At 40.1% G+C, this 22133-nt stretch overlaps 1 protein-coding gene across 2 annotated transcripts in view; it reads right to left on the bottom strand.

The window, feature by feature from the left end:
• trrap (transformation/transcription domain-associated protein) overlaps positions 1-17637 on the bottom strand; it is a gene marked incomplete at its 5' end in the record, with an annotated part of 79927 nt that extends 62290 nt beyond the window's left edge. For both annotated transcript variants that reach the window (XM_079237544.1, XM_079237545.1), the window contains 28 exons: positions 1318-1439; positions 1686-1782; positions 1984-2145; positions 2366-2626; positions 2810-3007; positions 3375-3592; positions 4830-5029; positions 6357-6508; positions 7625-7825; positions 8450-8706; positions 8819-8984; positions 9075-9266; positions 9421-9615; positions 9793-9890; positions 10001-10340; positions 10455-10689; positions 11291-11369; positions 12037-12175; positions 12934-13030; positions 13668-13756; positions 14057-14134; positions 14713-14838; positions 15007-15063; positions 15278-15361; positions 15773-15877; positions 16188-16298; positions 16585-16634; positions 17517-17637. In XM_079237544.1, the coding sequence (XP_079093670.1) occupies positions 1318-1439; positions 1686-1782; positions 1984-2145; positions 2366-2626; positions 2810-3007; positions 3375-3592; positions 4830-5029; positions 6357-6508; positions 7625-7825; positions 8450-8706; positions 8819-8984; positions 9075-9266; positions 9421-9615; positions 9793-9890; positions 10001-10340; positions 10455-10689; positions 11291-11369; positions 12037-12175; positions 12934-13030; positions 13668-13756; positions 14057-14134; positions 14713-14838; positions 15007-15063; positions 15278-15361; positions 15773-15877; positions 16188-16298; positions 16585-16634; positions 17517-17637 (4230 nt within the window). The remainder of the gene's footprint in view (positions 1-1317; positions 1440-1685; positions 1783-1983; positions 2146-2365; positions 2627-2809; positions 3008-3374; positions 3593-4829; positions 5030-6356; positions 6509-7624; positions 7826-8449; positions 8707-8818; positions 8985-9074; positions 9267-9420; positions 9616-9792; positions 9891-10000; positions 10341-10454; positions 10690-11290; positions 11370-12036; positions 12176-12933; positions 13031-13667; positions 13757-14056; positions 14135-14712; positions 14839-15006; positions 15064-15277; positions 15362-15772; positions 15878-16187; positions 16299-16584; positions 16635-17516) is intronic.
• Between the last annotated feature and the right edge of the window lie 4496 nt (positions 17638-22133).

Raw genomic sequence — 22133 nt, 5'->3', positions numbered from 1 at the left:
CATTAGACCTGGCCGTGGCAGGTTTTCTAGCTCTGTGAACTACTTGCCACCCCTTGTGTCTCCATTAACAAACTAAGGCCACTCAAATGAGGGCGGCATGACCAGCCATAAACAAGCACACATGCCAACACCAAACACTGATCTCACACACACACACACACACACACACACACACACACACACACACACACACACACACACACACACACACACACACACACACACACACACACACACACACACACACACACACACACACACACACACGATGCATGGCAGCCACATTCATTTTCCTCTCAGTGCAGAGAAAAAACACTCCATCCTGTATCGATCGGGCCATGGCAACGCTCATTAGTGCTAGCAGGGCAGAGATGAAAGAATGGAGAGAGCAGAGAATGCCTCGGCAGAAAAATAAATTTAAAAAAAATCAAAGGATAGTGAAAAGGAGTGATGGTGGTAAAGAAAGAAAATGAAGGACACAGAAATGGAAGGAAAAGGAGACAAAGCACTTGAGGTAGATGGATAGAGGTGAAGATGGTATGGATACTTATAGAGACAGGATTGGTTCATGGAGAGTGTGATAAAGCAGAGGGAGGTCCCTATGAATATAATTGGGTGGGGAAATGGTACGAGGGGAGGATTAACAAAGGACCTCTAAGATGGCAAATGACATGAGTGGTACAGATAAAAGACAGCAGGAAAGAAGCGAAGCGTGGAAAACAAGATAATAAAAAACTATAAGTAGACAACAAAACAATAACAAAACGAAAAGCACTTAAATAACACAAGAGCAAATGAAACAAATAGATAAATTAAGAGAGGAAAGTATCAAGAGTGACACAGAAGAAGGCCATTTTAAAAAAGGTTTAGAAAATGTGATTGTTTGATCTTGGGTAGATTGCTTCATAGCTTAAGGCACAGTCTTTAATCCAGATTTAGAAAGGTCATGTCAGTGGGTCTCAGGCTGTTTTTTTGCTCAAAGGGAATTACAGTTGAAGTGAGTGATGTAACATAGGTCTGCGCTTTGGAAGTAATCAATAACGTCTTGAAATAAATTCAAAATCAATCTTCTTGTAAAATAGGGCCGATGTAAAGATACTAAGAAAGGACAGAAATAAAGATGTGTTGACCGCTGAAAAACATCTTGCAACCGGTAGTAGAGCTCGTGGACTACAAACATGTATAAATGCAGCCTGCTTAAAAAATCTACAATTTCAAGTGTAACATTTACTGCAAATCATGATGTAATGTGTTGTCATCAAAAATCTATAAGAATTACAAGCAACAACAAAAAATGATAAGAGATGTTGCACTGACCTTCCTCATACATGCCTCGCCCGCTTCCTGCAGTTCATTGTTGGTGGAGTTGAGGGCTTTAAACAGGGCAGCAATGATCTTCTCTCTGGACTGTGGCAAGTAATTACAAGCTGCAAGGGCATCTAAACAACAAGAAAGTAACATTAAACAACTCCTGTCAGACAAAAAAAGAGACGAGAGGATACAATTATTTAATCAATCCAAACATAGCAAATCAGGACTATTTAAATAGTTCAAAAATGTTTTGTTCGAAAAACATTTCCATGATTTACGAATGGTTTGCAAATTCAGGAATTTGTCTTCATCCAGAACAATTAGCAATTAACACAAAACAATACATGGAACTAATATGAAGTTCAGCAACTCACTGAGAGCAGCGATGCGGAGGGGAACCAGGGAGGGAAGGCTCTTGTAACAGGGCAGCTTCATCAGAGCAGCGTCCTCGGTCTCACACAGGTTCAACAGCTAGAAGGAGAGCAGGGCGAGGGGGAGGGACACAAAGGTCATAGATCAACACTGCTAAAGATCGAGATTGAAGATATTTAAAATGTTTATATATTTAATGAAAATATGCCCCAAAAGATTACATTGAAAAAAGAGCTTTGCATGAATAGCCACAAAAACATAGTAAAAGGAAGATTTGAGTGACCTCTGCATCTTGCATACCTCTGTGTAGAAGACCTTGTGCTCCATGACATTGAGGTCCATTGTGAAGAGACGGGGCTGCAGGGTGGTGCAGAAGGTGTTGCCCTCCATCAGGCCGATCTGGGCGTTGGCCGGCTGGTGGCGGAGAAGGTGTTTCTTTGGAGGAACCATATCTTGCAAAACCTAGAAGAGCAGGAATCCCAAGAAAACAATAAATGAATGCGGATTAAGACTGTATTTCTCTTTCTCTTGTTTGAAAATCAAACGATGCACCAAAGGCTATCAGTCCAGAGTGACAAACACACTGCATTTGTAATTGCAGCCCATCTTGAGTTTAAGCTGAAATTATATTTATACAATATTTATATGCAGTTTGAGAACACTTAACAGTCCTTGGTTTCACCTCTTTGTGTGGTTCCATTATGACGGTAACACTCTTGCCGGTGACCTGGGCAAGCACCTGCAGGGAGTGCATGGCCTGCTTCCTGACTGTTGAGTTGGGGGAGGTGACCTCGCGCACCAGGTCGTGCGTGACCATATGGAAAGACTTGTCCTGGGCAGCCAGCAGCTCCTCAGTCTTTTCTTCATCTTTCAGTGGAGTGGCACAGCGCACAAGCAACTGCTCCAGGGTGGTTTTAGCCATGGCGACTGCTCCATTTGACACCTTATTGTGAAAATCAATAAGTTAGTAAGAAGTAGTAGTAAGTTGAACCTCCTGCAAGCCTTTACAAAACATCATGTGAACACAAGTAGACAACAAACGGATGCAAGTAAAGCTTTGTACTGTCACTTCTACTCCCTATGAAATGAAGTGCCGATTAATAGATTATCGGTTATTTTCTCTCACCTCTCCTGTGAGGTCCATCATTACAAAGAGAAGGGCCTTGAGAAAGGTGAGCTGGTTCTGTAGCACCCAGATTAAAGGCAGCCTCTCCATGAGGAACTTGATGGACACCACACCGCCAAGCTTGGCATACCAGGCCTGTTCATAGCAGCAGGCGCACAGACGCTCCACAATGTAGGAGAACAAGGGGAGCTGGCATGCCTGCAGATGTAGAAAAGAAGACGAGAATGATTAACTGATTCTGGCAACACTATCACATACCAAAACACAAATTAAACACGAAGAAGAATGATTATTAAATGTCAAAAACCTTTGAATATGATCAAAGGTGTATCAGATGGTCACTTCATACATCATCAAACATCATTATGCAAAAGTAAGTAAACAAGTTGTTAATATAATTGTTTTCAGAGGGTTGAACTAGATTCAGGAAGAAATATTTCCTACATTATATTAATGGCCAGCACAGTTTACCAGAGTTATAAAACAAATGGCACAATGAGTATAATTTCTTTATGACATTCATAAAATAACTGAAACCTTCATTATCCTCCTCCCAGAGACTTACCCTCTCCTTGGAGCCAAGGATGATGCTGGCGACGTCGAAGATGACCGCCAGGGCCACTTCCCCAATCTTACACAGCTCCTTCTCCTCATACGCCATGCAGATAGCTATGGCATCGATCAAAACCAGCGGATCCATTCCCTTCGAGCCGTTCTCCTCACTGTGGAACATGGCTGTGCTTGGCTGGCTGCCCAGCTGGTAGCTCGGCAGCAGGAACGGACCTGAGATGACGGGGAAATACAAGTGGAAAAAAATTATGTTTAACGTGAAATATATCTATATCTTAAGAAAGATTGAAAGATGTTACAACTCCACCTACATAATATTAATTGTTTAAATGGATTTATTTGGTGGATGCAGTATTTAACGTGTGTATATGTTTCAGCGTCGGAAATACACGAGAGCAAAGGGCAAAACTGCCCCAAAGAAATATAATTTTGCCCCTGATATCACTAGGAGATGAATGCCCCCATAATTTCCTCTAATAATTATGATAATTTAATGAACTTAGAAATGTAATGAAATTAGACTGCTACGGGTCCTCTAACAGCGCTGAAGCGGCCGTCATTCAGACACACTTTCTCGCGTGACATATACCTAGCTGTGTGGCTACGGATAATATTATAAACCCAGACACGAGGGCGTTTGACGTTCCGATCTTTTTGACATTTCCACAACAAGTATAAAGCAGAAAGAGTGGTTATTTCCATGGTGGAAGGCGTAAATGGAAACTGCACCGAGATAAGCCCCGCCTCCTCTTCAGCGCATCCAGCTCAATGACAACGTCTATGACATGTTGGTCAGTTTGTCTGCTTGACAATCACATTTTGCTGCGATAAAAATGATTGAAGTGAGATGAAACTTCATCTTCTTAGATACAATATGTCGACAAAGTTTTCCTTTGGGGACAATTTGCGGTGGAAAAAAGGGAATAAGTATAAATAAGTATATTTATTATTTTGAACAAAGGTTAAATGTTATTTCACAAGTTTCTAAAAGTGCCCCCAATTTTTATTGAAATGCCCCTGGATTTCAGTCGGCGAACACATGCATAAAACAAAGCTGTGATTTATAAAACATGTATCTCTTTTAAATGGCTGGTTACCGTCTTCAAGACAAAATAAAGTGATGCTGAAATGGCAGTAAAAATGTTCAGGAGCGTTTGTATGAGCACAAATTCGCTCTACTCACGGTTTGTAGACAGTAGTGGCCCATTGTGAATGGGCTCGTGACGATTGGCCATTATTAAAAAGTTGTCCCCCAGATAAAAAGTTTGGGGAAACAAGTAACTCTTGATGTCTATTATTCTTTGTTTGTGTCAAATAGAACATTTTAATAGAAAAACAGATTCTTAATAAAAATCAAAGAAAGGACAAAATTGAAAAGTGACTGATATTGTTGTGCAGCTGGGAATCAATGCCAATTCTGGGGAAAAACAGAAAGCTAATATTCCCTCACCACACTGCTGAGCCACAGCAACCATGGTGTAATGGCGAATCAGGCTGGCTACGAAGGGCAGCGCGCTGGGCCTCAGGTCCTTTATCACAGCAGACATGAAAGCTCCAGTCAGGGCCTGCTCAAAAGTTCTGCGGGCAGGTGTGTCTTGTGCTTTGTAGCGGTGAGAGATGATGACATTGGGGATCCACTTCTCAGCAAAGCTAAGGGGGGAGGAAAACCACACAATAAATTAGAGGATTACATATTAACGAGGACAATAGCAATGGAACTTTAGCTAAAAGCCCCAAAAAAATGTAATGGTCCGTTTCAAAATAAAGATCCATGCCCAAATTTTCTCTCTCCTCTTAGCTCCATCTGCCTTTCTATTTCTCTGCCTCGCTATTTGTCCCCTGTTGGTATTTTTGTTATTTACTGCAGCTGAAGGCAACTGGGCCTTTGTGTGATTGAGCAGCTGTTTTCTCCATGCTTGAGCTTGTGTTTTATAATGCCACACGCCAGGGGCAGACCTGATGGATCGCTTCATTTCATTATTGCCTTTTAAAAAGAGAGAAGTGGAGGGGGAAGGTGGCGGTGGAGAAGAAAGAAAAGAGCTAGTGAGGAACATGGCTGGTGGAGAAAGTAGAGGGCAGCGTGGCTGACAGAATGTCAGATAGATTGTCCTTCACTCATCCAGCGGCCTGCCACTCCAACACTACTGTGTTCCCTAGATGGTATTTCATTACTTTCTCTCTTTTGTTTGTCTTTTTAAAAAAAAAAAACATACTTCTACAGTGACCAAATACTGAGGCAGAGAAATGTGAAAAAATATGAAGGAGGAGGAGGGGGGAGAGAGAGACAGAGAGAAAAAAGGAGACAATCTTTTGAGCGAGAGGACACTGCAAATCGAGACATCTTACATGAGGAGGGGGCAGGTGCACACCCACTGATCATAACTGACACACTTCATTATCCCCACAGAAATGTGCTAACAGACATATTCATGTGGATGCCTGTGTTAGTGCATAGTGACAGAAGAGTGTAAGGGGCATGGTGTAGCATAAACAGACAGGGGAAAGTCAATTAGCTCCTGCCCGGGGATCAATGATGGTAATGTGACTAACCCAGCCTACAACCGACCCCCCTTCCCATTTGTCTGTTCATGTATGTGTCTCTGCCTTGCAGTGTGAAGCCTGCCACAGGGAGATAGGGTGGGGGAAGAGGGCTGCGAATGTGTAATTAGCAACACCCCGCTCCTGAGACGGAATTGATGAGGCAGTTTGTGGTGGGGAGAGAGGTGAAGACGTGATGGGGGAGAAAGCAGGGCATGTCAGCAGGTGGCGGGATGGGGTGGAGGTGAGACGATACAGACAAAGCTGGTGTGGTGGGTGGGCTTGAGGGATGGCAGACAAATGGTTGGGTTAAGCAGTGGGCAGAGTTCAAGGTCAAGTAAAGGTTAAAGAGATTTTATCGCCTCCTGTCATTTAAGTCGACTAAAATAAGAATCTGTATTCATCTAAATGAATACCACAATAACCAGTGTTCACTTACTTGGGATGAGACAGAAGCTGGTAGAGAGCGTGCTTGTTGTCATCCAGACTGGTCATGGCCACCAGGAAACACTTAATGACCTCCCAGGCTTGTCGTCTGTAGTAGGGCTCTGTGTTGGCACTCTTCAGACAGTCAAGAGCAGTCTCTATCGCCTTGAAAGGAACATATACCAGATAAATCTTTAACATTTTTCACCATATTCAATTCTGAAATGACAAGTTCCTGGGGTGCGAAATGCCAACATCCATATTATTAACATGGGAATTAAAATGTGATATACAGCTATAAATGTGATACATTTGGAAGAAGTAACACAGGTTGCCATCTGGCCAAGCAAAGGTCATTATGATTTCTACATTATGGGCTGACAAGCCACAGCAGCTGGGCACTTAAAAATTGTGAAAATGAACTAATTAATGCCACTCAGAACAGAGGGTAGAAGAAGAGAAGGATGCAAGAATGAAGGGAGGGTGAGAGGAGCGATGAAAGCAAAGTCAGTGAATTAGGATATCAGGATATTTCTGTCAGGGCTGAGACTCTTGTACGTTCTCTAGTAGTAGTCATTAGATATAAAATTGAAGGAAAAAATATTTTGAATGTAAACTTCTAAGAAAACGAAGCTTCCTACTCGAGCCTTTTAAGAAGACAAACATCCTAGAAGTAAAATTTAATTGGAAAAGGCAAGAAAAGGCAGAAGAAATTCAGAAATATGATACTCGAATCCCATCACAGATTATGTTTCTGTACCAGCACTTTAAACTCTCCCTCCCTCAATGTGCCAACTATCCATAAGGCTATATCATGAGCCTGCTAGAGATTCATGCCTTCAGCATGTGGGTTTGCAGCACGTGAGAGTGTGGGAGTCTATGTGTTCTGCCAGCGCCCATAATGATGGCAAACACACAGATGGATAGCCAGAAAGAAGGAGCAGCCATTAGCGAGAGTAAATAATGCCGTCATGGTGGCCCACCCTAGATTGATGATTACTAACTGGGGATGAGGAGGAGAAACAGGAGATGAATTTAATTACCTGGAGGACACACACATCTCCTCACTCACTCACTCTCACTCACACACACCCTGACAAGGATATATTGCTCTCAGTGAAGCACAATAATGAGGAATATCAAGCTCTTTTGCGATTAATTCTCTCTCTCTAAAAACGAAATAGAAAAAGGGTCTCCAGACCCTTAACAAAGTTAAATCATCCAAAAACTTTCATCCTCAGACTTCTGCAAACAACTTAAAGTGGAGCAGTGTGGTCTTACCTTCTCCATGGGTAGCTGTATGGACGCCTTGCAGTCAGTGAATTCGGCCTTGATGCTCGGCCCCTGGACCTCAGTCACCACATAATGCAGCCTCTGAGACTCCTTCAGCATCTTCCTGTTGCTGCCACCAAACTTTCCCAACACCCGGTACGCTACGTGAGAGATGCTCTCAGCTGGGTTACGGAGGGTACGCCACAAGGCCTGCAACACAGGAAGAGACGGATAACTATTATAAGCTCCAGTGTTTGTAGGATACAAGAGAATCAGGGCATTAAACAGTGAGGGGGAAACTTTGGAGTTTTCAACTGGCTCTGGGTGAGTCTTGTTTATTTGCATTTACTACCTGAATTGTGGTCATACAAAGCTGGTTGAAAATCTTAAAAGTTTCCCTTTAAAAGAGTTGATCACTGTCAAAAGTGTGATGACAGATTAAAATCTTTACTGCTAAACATTTACAAAAGGCTGGGAAAACTAATACGCTGCTGTAATTTACAACCTACCGAATGATAATAAAGTCAAAATAATCTATTAAATTTGTTTTATTTTACTAATGCTGAGCTAGAGCAATGAAAAACAAGGACTTGACGTTGGACATGAATGACCCTACATGGTGCAGCAGTATTGTGGTGAAGAGTTTTGGGAGGTATTCTTGTTCAACAGATATTGCCACGTCCACTGTTGACCACTAGAGGGCAGATATGCTAAGTGATATTGAGAGAATTATGAAATCAGTGGATAGAAATTCAGTTACTTTTAGATCTCAATGTGTCCTGCCAGGCTGCTCAGTAAATATTGCTTTGGGCGTGATAATGAGAAAAAACCCACCTGCATGAGCTCGGCCCTAACAGGCTGAATGTGGTCATAGAGGAAGTCAGGCTGAAGATTGTCCACACACAGCTCCAGAGTGCGAAGGCCTTGGCTGACCAGAGTTTGAGAGCCATTGAGGGCAGACACCAGCGGATCCATGAGCATGGGTAAGTAGGGTAGCAAAGAGCTCAAACGCACGGGCACCGTCAAACACAACTCCACAAATAGATCCTTCATGTGCTGCTTGTGAAGGCCACTCTGCAGCATGTTAAGACCTTATAGCACGGAGGGGAAGAAGAACGTATTAGGGGAGGAGTTACGGTATACTTTTTTCTCCACTTCATATACAAATTTGCCCATTCGGAAGAATGGTGTGTGAGGCTTTACCTTGAAGCAGGTTAGGTAGAAGGGGCAGGAACTCCTGGTAGAGCAGGTCATGACTGCCTCCACCAATGGAACGGAAGAGTGCCCGGAGAAGCAGGAAGTAGTTGTAGGGTTCCTTAGCCGATTGGGCCAGCTCCATGGAGCTGTTCACAATCTTGTGGAGGTGTGGCTGAGAAAACAGGCAGTCATATTAGTTAAGAAGGACATAAGTCAAACAAACAAACAAAAAATTTAAAAAAAGACAAGAGCATCCACTCACCTTGAGCATCTGTTCGTTTTCAGCAGCAAACAGTGACACTGAGCCAAATACCAGTTTGAATAGCTTGAGGTAAAGGTTTGAGAGCTCAACATTGGAGCCCATCTCTGGTAGTCTCTCCAGAAGATACTCCACTAGGATGGTGGCAAATAGTGCAGACGTCGACAAGTTGGCCAGGAAAGAATTTGCCACAATCTGGGAAACAGCAGAAAACAAGAAATGGATTTATAGCTCATAATGAATTAACTAAAGACCTTATTATCTGAATTGTTAGGAGAGAAAAAAAAAAAAACACATGACTTATGATACAAAACTAATTCTCACACTTAATATACGAGAGAGCATGTACCTGCAGTGCGTAGTTCTTGGAGATCCTCTCCACCATGTATGGAACAGTTGTCTGAAAAATCTCCTTGAATGTGAGGGGGTTCATCATGGTGAAGACCCCGGCAAAGTGCTCCAGAACTTCTTTCTCCTCTTTCATGCGTACAGTCTGACAGTTTGCCACCCTGATGTACGTCTGCTGGTTATTGGCAACCTGAACCTGGTCAGAAGAGACATGAGCCATTACATTGGGCCGTTGTTGGATTCAAATCATTATATTAATGTCATGTTTTATTTACATTATTTGTTAAGAATTTTCATAGGGGCCAGTTTCATTTTATTTTATTATATTCTTTTCAGTGCACAAATATAAAATAGTCAAGAACTTTGTCCGTACCTGGTAGATGTCCAAGGCCTGCATGGCATATTTTACCAGCTTAATGTAGATTTGTGTCTCTTTTGGCTGAAGCTGCTTGTTCGGAATGAATTGAGCTTCTGGAAAAATAAATACAAATAAAAGGTTTTAAATTCTTCACCAAAAAAAAAAAATCATTGCGAGATATATATGTATATGCCATGTTGAGCATGGATCTGTGTCATCTCACCTCCTGGGGCCTTGCAAGAAGTGATGCCCCAAGTAATCGTCTTCACGCCGCACACCAGAGTCTTGACTAAGCTGCGGCAGTCCGACACCTGAAAAGTCTGCTTGTCTTCCTTCTCATTAGCTCGGTCAAAGGACGTTGTTGTTGAGGGTGGAGCCGGCGCGGTGACGGGTGTGGGAGGAGCGGGTGGTAGAATGGCAGGGGTGGTGGATGGAGTGGGTGTGGCTGGTACCCCAGGTAACACCCCTGGTTCAACTACACCCATCTCTGACTGAGGCTTGCACTTTTTGAAGATGGAGACAAGCTGGTATCGAGCAATGGTGTGAAACTTCAGCACAAACACCTGATTTATAGGAAAAAGAGGGATAAATTACTCAACATGTCTTCACTACACTATCAATGTGTATGTAATATACATCAGTGTCTTTTCCACAGATCCAACATGTGTGCTGCCTACCTCCAGCATCCTCATCAGGATGTCCCGTCCATTGCCGTTCTCCTGTTCTGACTTTGAGCGAATGCAGTCTACCAGGTTGAGCAGCAGCTTGCAGGACATGGTCTGGATGTTACTGGGAAGTGACTCGTCATCAATATTTTTGGCAAAGAGCTGCACAGCTAGGGATAGATCTGTCAGGGGCAAGTTCTGACGTACATGGTGCACCAGATCTGCTAGTGTGCTGTAGGCCAAGGGTCTGGTAAGAAATTGAAACATGTAGTTATGACATTTGGAGTCGAATTATACTCATATTGTATGACTTAATAAGAGTGAAAAACGAAAAGGCTGTGCTCCTTTAAACTGACATTTTCTAAAAAGGCAGGAAAAAGCATGTAATCAGGAGCAGTCAGCAAAGGTTTGACAGATATGGAAAGTAGCTTTGGGAGGTAACTGCAAGTATGTGGAGGAGAAAGGGAGAGTGAGCACGCTAATGAGCGACACTGATAGTCCTGTCAGGTCTCAGCCAACTGCCTTGTTTGCTATGTAGTACTAATGTGAAATGACAGCTATTTTGTTGATGAGGGAAGCCAGTTTGGCATCTGAAGAGGGCCAACAAGGTTTTGAAATCTACCTACGGAGGGAGATGCGGGTGTACATGACAACTTGACAGTTTGATCCAGGCTGCAGTGTTGAAGTGAACTTAGCTGTTGGAGAGTTTCGGCAGCACTTAGGGCTGCCTGATTAATATGCTAGGACACTGAACGTGCACCTGGCTGAGCAATCAACCACGAGAGAGAGAAAGAGCGGGCTCCGACATCGGGGGGGATCAAATGAGCATGAACACGTGGAAAACTCACCTAAGAGTCTCCCGAGCGGTGTAACCAGAACCGATCAGGATGGATTCATCGAAAAGTTTATCCATACACGGTATAAACTCTGAAACACAAAATATGTTTGCATGGCATGATTTTATACCAGATAAAAATGTTTATTTTAAGTTTTTCCAAGACAAATAAATAATAGACATATATAGAATAATTTAAATACATATTTCTTAATGAATGTAATAATAAGTGTATCAATGCTCTTTCCCCCGCTTTAGCAGCAAGAGACAGTCACTAAAACACCTAATTGTGGCTCGATAGTTTCCTCAATGTCAAATCTCTTACAGAAATTGAGCTGAATCACTAAAAATTGTTTGAGCCACAGAAACACATCAAAGTATAGTGCAGAAAATCATCAAGAATGTGTACCGTCGCTTCAAGATTTCACTGATAGGTTGTTAAGCTTTTATTCCATCTCACTTTTCACTGCTCAGACACCAAATCAAAATGAGGTTTGACAGCAAATATATAGTATTATTTCAATGTGAAATATGAAAAGGTATGTGTGACTTGACAATAATGTGGACTGGAGCCAGGAAGACAGACATTAAACTAAAATGTGTTTCATGTTTCACCAAAGATCTGAACCACTATTAAAAATAAAAATCCCCCAGCCATCTAATTTTCCTGTTTCAGACTAGTTGATATGTACTGTGTGTGTGTGTGTGTGTGTGTGTGTGTGTGTGTGTGTGTGTGTGTGTGTGTGTGTATACACATACGGCTACGAAGGTCAGTTGTGAGGATGTGCTTGGCTGCAATGAGCAGTTCCTTGCGGAGGTGAGCCGTCTCAGAGGGGCAGTTGGTCAGCAGCTGCAGCATGCCCTTTACCATCTGCTGAGAATACTTCCCTACCAGGTCCTGATGGGTAGACACACACATACATACATTAGATTAAAAGCACATTCTTTAAATTACTGTATACTGAGACAAGCTATTTTCAGCAAAATAATGAATATACCAAGTTAATACCAATACAAGCCAAACGTTTGAGCAAGCATTCAATATTTTTGAAGTGTGATACCTCTTAATTTAATTTGGACAAGAAGGGTGTCTGTAGCACCACAAAAAGCAGTTTACTAAATCCCCTAATAGAATTCTTCTATGTGGGTTAGAAGTCCTTTTTATGGTATTATCAGTGTTTTTTTAAATGTTTGGGCCAATTGTCCACATTTTTACTTCCTGATAATGTCTGCAGTCAGTACGGCAGGAGATAGCTACAGAGGAAGTTATTTGTGCCATTCATTCTTTTCGAATTTTGGTGCTATCAGTTAGCAGATTAAGTTCTCACTCTGCTTTCTGCCAATCACCTGACGCATCCTTCAAAACATATCTGCTTCATATACTACATCAATATATTCTGTGGAACTTTGCTCGTAGTTAATAGTAAGCAAGTTCGACAAGAGAATGCATTTTAAAAATAATTAAATTCAATATTAAAATGAATATTCATTTAAAATATCTAGGTATTTAATCAACATGTCGCAAAATACTGGTGAGAGAAACCATGATGCAAGTGAAAGGGCTTCAACTATCAATGACAACTTTCTTTAATGACCAAGTCACTAATGACTTAGTTGACAGAAGAAACTGATGCAGCACAGTCAAAACAGGGGTACCTGGTAGATTCGGATGATGTAGGCTAGAAATGACAGAGTCTTGATCTGTGCAGCAATGAAGTCTGCATACAGCTCCTTGTTATACAGCTTGTGTTGCCTGCAAAGGAAACAGCATGATTTACATATAAAAAAACAATCAGTCCCATCAAAGACATTAATGATGCCGTATACCTGCAGTCGGTGGCAATTATAGAGGTTGAGATAAATTGTGGGTTTACATGTGGGACTCAATTCTACATGGGTGGCTTGTTTGTTTGTGTCACAGATGTTACTGCACGTAAGGAAGACACTCTCTTTAAACCTGCCAGACACTGCAGAGGTGTTTTCTCCAAATTAACTCTGCTCCATTTCCTTCCTGTTCCGAATGCCTCTTCCTACCCTGGGAGGTTTCGCCTCCTGCTAAGCCAATTTCTACGAGTTTGACTTTCCCAAAATGGATATTAGCTTCAAATTTGGCATGCAAAGTGTCAGGCAACAGCATCAACCATCCTAGTGCAAGACAGAAAGATGGGGAGGGGGGAATCCATTCTCTTAAAACGCACCCAAACAAACTTTGATGGCTGTAAAATTCAAATTAACTTTGTTAAAGGACACACACTTGAACATCCCACTTCCATGAGCATGCACAGACACACACACACACACAGACACACACACACACAGACACACACACACACACACACACACACACACACAGACACACACACACACACACACACACACACGCATCTCACCTGGCCTGCGGAGACACCTGGAGCATTATGGTGTTCATGATGAGGGGCACGAACTCTGACACCACATTGTGAATGTTCAGCTTGTATAGCTGAGGGGACAGAGCAAACCAAAATCTCTCATTAATTTTAATATACTGCCATGACTAATTATCTAAAAATTCAGATGTGCTAATTAATTTAGTGTCAATTTTTTATAAATAGCAACTTAATTGCTAACCCTAAGAGGAAATAGTTATTTTACCCTATCATTTCCAAATATATTGACATGTTTTTGTTTTCTTTACATTTGCAATGTTTTAGGGCTAAAAGTAATATATACACACACACGCACATACACTTTGCAATAATTATTTTTTTACTTACTCAGGACAATGGATCGTGTCACTAACCTGATACATCAGCACCACTATGATGGGCAGCTCTGCAAGCACCTTGAGAGACAAGGAGCCCCGCGGGATGATGGTGTGCTAGAGGCAGAAATAAAGAGAGAAACACTATTAGCATGACTGAAATAACTGGATGACATAAATGCTGGACACTAACTCCACCTTTTGGCAGCTGAAGCCCTATCAAATAAAATGAATCTAACAAGATATACCATGGTCCCATTAAGCAAGAGGTAAACAAAGTAATGTTTAGAGAAGTGGACTTCTGACCAAAAGGTTGTTGGTTTGAATCCTTGTCAGTACTTGTACATGTTTTATTTGTAAATGTCACACTTTTACTTAGAGATTGTTATGTTTCAGTACACTCTTTGTAACAATTTAAACTTTAAAAATAATAATAAAGGGCAGCGTTCCTCAATGAGACAAATTCCACACTGCATCATGTTTAACCGACATAAGTGAGTGTGTTTGAAAATGAATGCAGAGAGCTTAAAATAAAGTTTATGTATTTTCTATTTGAAGGCAGTTTGGTGCTTTTGTTATTGTACAAACATGGTGCACTACTACCATCCTGTGGTTACAGATAGTACTGTAAAGGTATGCAGTCTGGATGTAAAACAGGGCAGCTATGAACTCCTTCAAACTGTTGGTTAGCTTACTGTTCGTGTTTCACTGTCTTCCCTCTCAGGTGCCGTCTTGACCAACACTGACGTGATCATCCCTACCATTTCTGGGGAGGGAACCGTGTTCTCTGCTATCACCTGAGGGTTCTCGAAGTATCTGGCCTGGTGGGAGCACACAGAAGGAGACAGTGGTTAGAAGAAATACAGGAAACACAGATACAGGTGAAAAGGAAGAAAGGCAAACCAAAAAGAAAAGCATGTTACTTCGTGTTTCCAGTAAAAACCTGAGCAAATGAGAGCAAAGCCACCTGCTATGAAGGTTGTACTTACAACAACTTTTGGAAGGTCTTTGTAAATCTGTTTCACAAAGTCCAGAAAGTGATGAATCTGAGAAGAGAAGATTATGGAAAACATGTTAATCCAAGACTTCAAGAAAAAGGTCCAATGTTTCTATTCTTTTTAATAAAGAACGACTTTCTGGCTTCACAGGAATATTGACATACTTTTAAAATACAGGGAATGTACTAAATTGATGACAGCCAACTATTTATATCACTTAACAAAAACTTGTAAAAAAAGAAAAAAAGGCTGAGATACTCACCTCCTGAGAAATTGGAGGCCGAAACTGTTTGTGCAGCTCAATAATGATGCGAAGACATATCAGCACATTTTCCTCATTTTCAATCTGGGTGGGGGAAAAAGGTGAAAAAATAAATTAAATTAAAAAAAATTTAAAAAAAAAAAAGGTGAAATGGCCACACAATAGCCTAACTTATATCTATGAAAAAGTGCATATTAACATATTATACAAATATGCCCACTATCCACAGTGATGTCAACACTTTTCCAGTGCCACAGCAATGAACCCCACCTGTTTTATTATTTCTTTGTAAAATGTCTACTTAAAAACAAAACTATTGCCATATGTTGCAGCTTTTGAGAGGTGGGTTTATATTAGTTTTCTGGCACGTTATGAGCATTTACCGAGTTCTGACAACCAATGAGCTGTTAGAAAGTAAAGCCAATAAACTACAAGTGTAAAAAGTTACAAAAAATAATAAAACGTAAACTGTTCTGTTAGAAAAAGGACTCATACCTCCAGGAATCGGAACATCACAGACAAAACATTCTTGGTGTGTTGACGAAGGTGTTCGTTTGTTGGAATGCGGTGGATGATTTCCAGCACCAGCTTCCTCAATTGCTATAAAAAAAAAGGATAGTATGTTGATGCAAGGTATCAAACCATTTGATATGATCAAATGGATTGATTTGATCAAAAGTGGGTGTTTGGAATTATAACAGTTTGAGGATGTTGGACCATGTCTACAACAGCAGTCATGCTACTTAATGTAACATAACATTTGGATGTATTACTTATAGACTAGTGTCTGTGACCAAATCAGTATTTCTGGGTCACTGGATTTCTGTCCGTACAGTTTTTGAACATTAATGGATAGATTGATATTTGTGAGTGGCGGAAAAAGCACAGACTTTAGTCTTTAGCTACATACCTGTGTAGGTTTTTCTTGCAGAAATTGTACTTCTCCATCCTGAAGAAACGTAAGGAAGCGAGGGATGATGTGTTCCAAGAAGGTGGAGTACTGAGGCGAAGATGTCACATTCTGAAAGTTAAATTCCAAGACATGTTATGCCATGTAGTAAGTAACTCGGTGTATCCTGCAGCCATGCTTCAGCGCAGAGACAATTTTCATAAAAGATTTGTATTCCTTGATAAAAGATTTGTATTCCTTGAACAACGTTCCCTGGTTGCGTTACAACAACAAAAATCTGTAGAAAATTAGACCTTTGCCGAATCTATTAAACTACTTAAAATCCATCCTAATACAGCAAAAGAGAAAATGAAAATCCATCAACTCCAGACAATTCATCAGCATTCATCAAACTTACCTCAAAGTTCTCGCTGACCTCCTGCATCATCTTCAGTTTAGTTTCATCAGCTAGAAGTTGAAGGACAGAATGCCACCATTAATCAAACTTTAACATATAGTTCCACTTTTCATGGCTGCCTACATGTGCTCAGCAGGGACTTTCAGATCTTATCAGTTTTACTTTCATCATCCAGCTTGATCAAAAGGTACATCACAAATCACACTCACAAGTCAAAACACTCACACGGTCAAGCACTGTCAGACACACATACCTTTGACTGGACTAAAGCATTTCGCTCTCATCACATTGCCCATGCTTAGCACAAGTACCATCTAAACCATCATTTATTTTGCTAACACTAAGCAGAAACACATTATACTGTATGCATTTAATTAATATGCATGAGAAAGGTGTGCTTTGAATTTGCAACTTTAAATTATAAAAAATTCCAAACAATAAATGTAATAAGACCCTCTCTCTCTATGTGGAAATAGCTACGTGAATTATTACATGAAATCCTCAAAGATCTTCATATTATATATGTATTTAATATCCAAATATTTAAAAAACTTGATTTAAAGTAATGGGATATGTTGCATTAACCCTAATCAATACTTTATCTGATCACCTGATCATGATCTAGTCTAGAGAATGAAACCAGCACAAAAGGTAGCATAGAGGAAGTGAAATATAACATGATGAAATAGCTCTATATCACTTGTAAAGTTAGATGAAAACCTTTTGGGGTAACACCAAACTCACAAGAAAGTGCATCCATTTACTGACATGTACAATAACAGATACTTTAAGAAAATGTGCGCTTAATCGTTAAAATGTGACTAAATAGATATATTTGTTTTCTGAAACTCATTTTGAGGCTTTCTTCTGCCATTGTCATACCTCTGGAATAACTCATGTCTAGCAAAACACTACGAGGTCTATGAACTTACGCGTGTTGGCATCTGTGAGCGCTGCCACAAACTGCAGGTACTTCTTCATAAGTGTAGTCTGGTCCACCACAGTGGGGCTGGGCGCAGGCACGAAGGCCATGGTGGCAGATGGGACCGACATGACTGCTGTGGGGAACGGTGCAGACAGCAGTCTGCACAGATCTCAGTGTGCTTTCATGTACGCTGAAAACATGCGGGGGACAAGAGCCGTTGTCATTAATCCAACTGAAGAAACATTTGCTTAAAATTGAGGCAAAAATATGCATTGTTACGGAAAATGTAAACCGGTAGCATAACAGATTCACAAACATGCCTCTTGCTGGGCGTACATTGATGACGTCATAACAAGAATCAGCTAGGACGATTTTTGTAGCGTGCAATAATATTTGTGAATTAAACACGGGTTTTCAGGCGTCAAAGCGGGAACCATTATATCGTGAAGAGGAGTTGCGCGGTCATGCATCAGCTCAACGCCGCCACAAAAGGCACGTTTAACAGTAATTTGCAGAACACGCTAGCAACCGTTAGCTAATAAGCTAGCTTTCCCAAAAGAAAGAAAGCGCTCGCGAATCCCCGAACATTACAAGCAAACTTGAAGAGAATATAAACACAGGGAGAAAGCACTCGTTCTCAGACAAAAAATAGTTGTAAAGGTATTCGTGTGTAAGAGGATGTGAAAAACACCTACTATTTTACCGAAGTTTATTAGAAAAAGCTAACCATTCGTACTTACCTTGCGCCACAGAGAGGAAACTGCCGATTCGCTCCGTATCCGGCGCTCTCGCGCTGCTGCTCAGGGCTTGAGACCAGCTAAGATGTGTGATATCCCTCCGCGTATTGGGTATCATATTTTTCTTATGAATCTAAGAATACAGTGTAATAATGTTTTATTGACAAAGCTATATGCGGAGGAGTGATACAATTGATTTTCAGTATTTTACAATTACTATTATAACAAAGTATTTACCAAAGCGTTTTATTCTAGTACCAGCGGAATGATACACAGTGAAACCTGTGGAAATAAGACCATCATTTTCGATGGTCTTTTGGCTCCCAAGATTGTTAGCAAAGGAAGTAACTTTGCGGGTAACTGCGCTTGAACGCATCCCCGTACAAAACCCTCTAGGAGAGGTGCACTGTATCTTGCCAGCATGTAAAGCACGTCAACTCATGCAGTTTTGAGTAGACTTTAAATATATTGCCTAAATATATTTGCTAATTTATCAGTTTATCAGTTTAGGCTTTGCCAACTTTAGGTCTACTAAGTTTATTATTCTCTAAGCTTGACTTGAAGTTGTATAATTATTATGTTGGTTTTGGTTAAAATGAATGACTACATGATTAATTAATTCAAAATTGACTAGTCCTATGATTTATGGATCAGTTAAAGATTAATAATTCCAGGTTGTGAAAAATCCACTTTGCTGTTGTTTCTCCTCCTCTTAATAAAGGTCAAAGGGTCTATTTAAAAAAACAAATTCATTCTGCTGATTCCTTCTGAGTCATGAGTTTCTTTTGGAATAAACCAGTAAATCTGCAGTTATGCATGTCAGTAAGTTATTAATAGGATGTTTTTACAACAATCCACCAAGTCTATAATTGTAAATGTTGTTAGATTAATTTTGGTCCATGTTCTGAAGTGGAAGAAAGTGCCATCAGGCCAGAGGATAATTAAGAACAGGCAGAAAGATATTTTACAACCTGACTAACAAGTTGAAATATCTCAATATTGATGGTAATCATGGAGAATAACTGATGAATGAAGAATTATGAGGGCCAGGCCACGAGATGTAATACCACTGACAGAATTAAGATCATTTATTCATTGTTTAATTATTTTCTTCAGATGCATTAGCTGGCATGGTTTGTTTTTACCACAAGGCGGCAGCCCACTGAAGGAGCCAGTGGCTATCCTCAGAGTAAACAAACACAGTGCCAACCCTATATGTGGAACAAAACACAATACGTTTTGTTTTTTTCATTTCTTGAACTCATGGGGCTGCAGCAATCCTGTAAACTGGTAATGAAGTATTGCAAATATGGCATTTTTTTATCTGATGCCTGGCATAAATATGTGTTGTTTAGAGGAAATTGGTCTCAGATCTTGATCTTGAGACAAGATTTCCTTTTTAATAATTCAGATTTTCATAAGATTGTGCTAGAGAATAGGTGTGAGTCATTAATAGAGCCCAGCAAGACATATGGAGTTTGGAATATTGTGTTTTTTTTTAAATGTTATAGTGATATGGCTCAAGAAAACATCATGGCAGTGGTCAAATCACAGCCTACATCAATATTAATCTTTGTTTTATTATTTTGTTTGTCTGCTTTGTTCTTATTTTATTAATCTTACAAAACATTTAAGGATGTTAAGAAATGTATATTGCAATTGCTGTGGTTTTCACTGATTATTAAGTTGCTAGCATACACACTATGTGGTTTACACATGTTGGTGTATGGCAACAAAGCTTGGTATTCTTAAAAAAAAAGGAAAAATGATTGAATCTCATAATGCTTGTTTCAATAGCTGGAAATAACGAGGCCAGGTTGAAAGATGCTCATTGTTTATATTGGCCTGTCTCCTGCCCACATGCATTACTAATGGATTTTGATTCATAATTCTCTCCTTCACAGCCTCCTCCTTCCAATGTGAAACCACTGGCAAAAGACTGCAGAATGAGATATTCCTTCCAATTAATGTCATATATAATTTAAGAGGTAATTGGACATACAATGTGACATTCTCATTATCTTTCTCGCTCTCTGTTCCCTATACATAATGATCTGCTAAAAGATGTTTGTCACAGGCTTATTGCACTGTCCTATTTGTTTCATTGGTGTTTTCTTTTGTGTGTGACTGGGGCTTCATCCTGAGAGGGGAGAGTGGGTGACACACTGGTTCTCCAGCTTTATAAAAACCACTCATGTGTCCATTAGATTTGTGTTTTTTTTCAGCGCTGATGCCCTTGTGATGAAACTGCATCACTTGTGCATTATTATTTCTCATATAGAAAGAAGAGCACTTTCCTTGAGACTGAATCAACAATACCCTGAAAATATATGAACGCATCTGAAGCTCATGTGAATGAACTCTTTCTATCATGTATAAGAGGACATGTTCTCTGTGCACCAGAAAACAATTGAGTTAAAGACCCGGACCATCCTCCAGCTTTATGATTCAAAGTTTATTTCTCAATTTCAAGGTGATGTTTCTAATCAGCTGGAGTGTGAATTAGGTGAGCAGATACCCTTTGTTTTTGTCACCTGATAAGCAGAAAAAAGGTGTGATGTCATTTACCGAGGGAGGCAGAGTCTTCCACCAATGATTGTAATTGGTTTGCACAGGCTTTGCAAAGCTAACTGAGTAAAGCAAACTGAAGGAGTTGATGGCCAATCACTGCTGCCAGAACCCATGGTCCCTCCTTTCTTCTTCTTTTCTTTTTTTCTGAAAAAGCTGATGCGTCATGGTTTGAGCCCCTTGTCATTTTTTGTGCTAAAATTCAGATGGTTTCAAATTGAATTATCTAAACATTTCACATAAAGCAGAACTTGTATTTCCTTCCTGCCCAATTAACACCCCATAATAATGTCATGACCTTTTGGTTGGGGCCTGACCTCTTGGGAATCAATGGACTGAACTGTCCCTACAATATTGTTATATTATACTTTTACTTGATTATAAGCAGTTAATCCTCCACTTCTGAAAATATGCTTTTCAAATGAATGGATTTGATTCAAAAGGGAAGAATAGGACACTGAATAGCTGACAATTATACGGGTCCTTTATTTTACAGTATAAGTGAGGCTAACCTAAATAAAGTCTTCATTTTCAAATTGTAAAAACTGGTCAAAAGTAATGGATTTTGTAAACATTTAATTGACATGAATCATTCATGATAGTATGATCTGATATGATGCATTAACGTGGAACGGAATGTAACCTCAACAACGTTTCATGTAATCCCTTGAATAACTGTGTTTTTATTGACATGATGACAAATCATTGAAATTAATGATCAATGTCGTTAATTTCAAACAAGAAGCCGTCTACGGCTGAGTTCCTTGCTGTTTTAAAACAGCAAAAGCTTGAGCAATGTGGAATCAGCGAATAAAACCAAACAGCCATAAATTAAACGCCCTGACTGACTACCTGATTTGGAGCATGGTTGGATGCCATGTTAAAAGCACAGTGGTAAGTCTTCCAGTCTGTACACCGGGTTTTATTGACCTTTCACAGCCAGGTAGGCAGCTGTTGCTAATTGTTTACCACCACATCCTGTTTCTTCACTGCTTCCTTTATTGAAGAGACTCACCTGGATTTATAATGAGTTTTCATGTTCTTGACAGCTGGAAACTTTGTCCTCAAAAAATGTACTAGCACAGATAGAATATAGGTACTTAATTGCTTACTGTTCTATATTTTATCAGAGTAAATATTACTTCATTGATCTTATCCAATTATTGTGTTTTGTATTTATTGTTACTTTATGAACCAACCATTGAACTTCATGCTGTTTTTGATATGTCTGTGTTAATGTATATTGTTGAAATTCAAATTCTTGCAAACAATCTGATCAACCAGATTAAACGAAACCAATTATATTTAGGTATTGTTGT

The sequence above is a fragment of the Taurulus bubalis genome (assembly GCF_910589615.1).
Source record: "Taurulus bubalis genome assembly, chromosome: 2".
Classification (NCBI taxonomy): domain Eukaryota; kingdom Metazoa; phylum Chordata; class Actinopteri; order Perciformes; family Cottidae; genus Taurulus; species Taurulus bubalis.
Note: the sequence above shows the minus strand (reverse complement) of the source record. Positions and strands in the feature narration are given on the sequence as shown.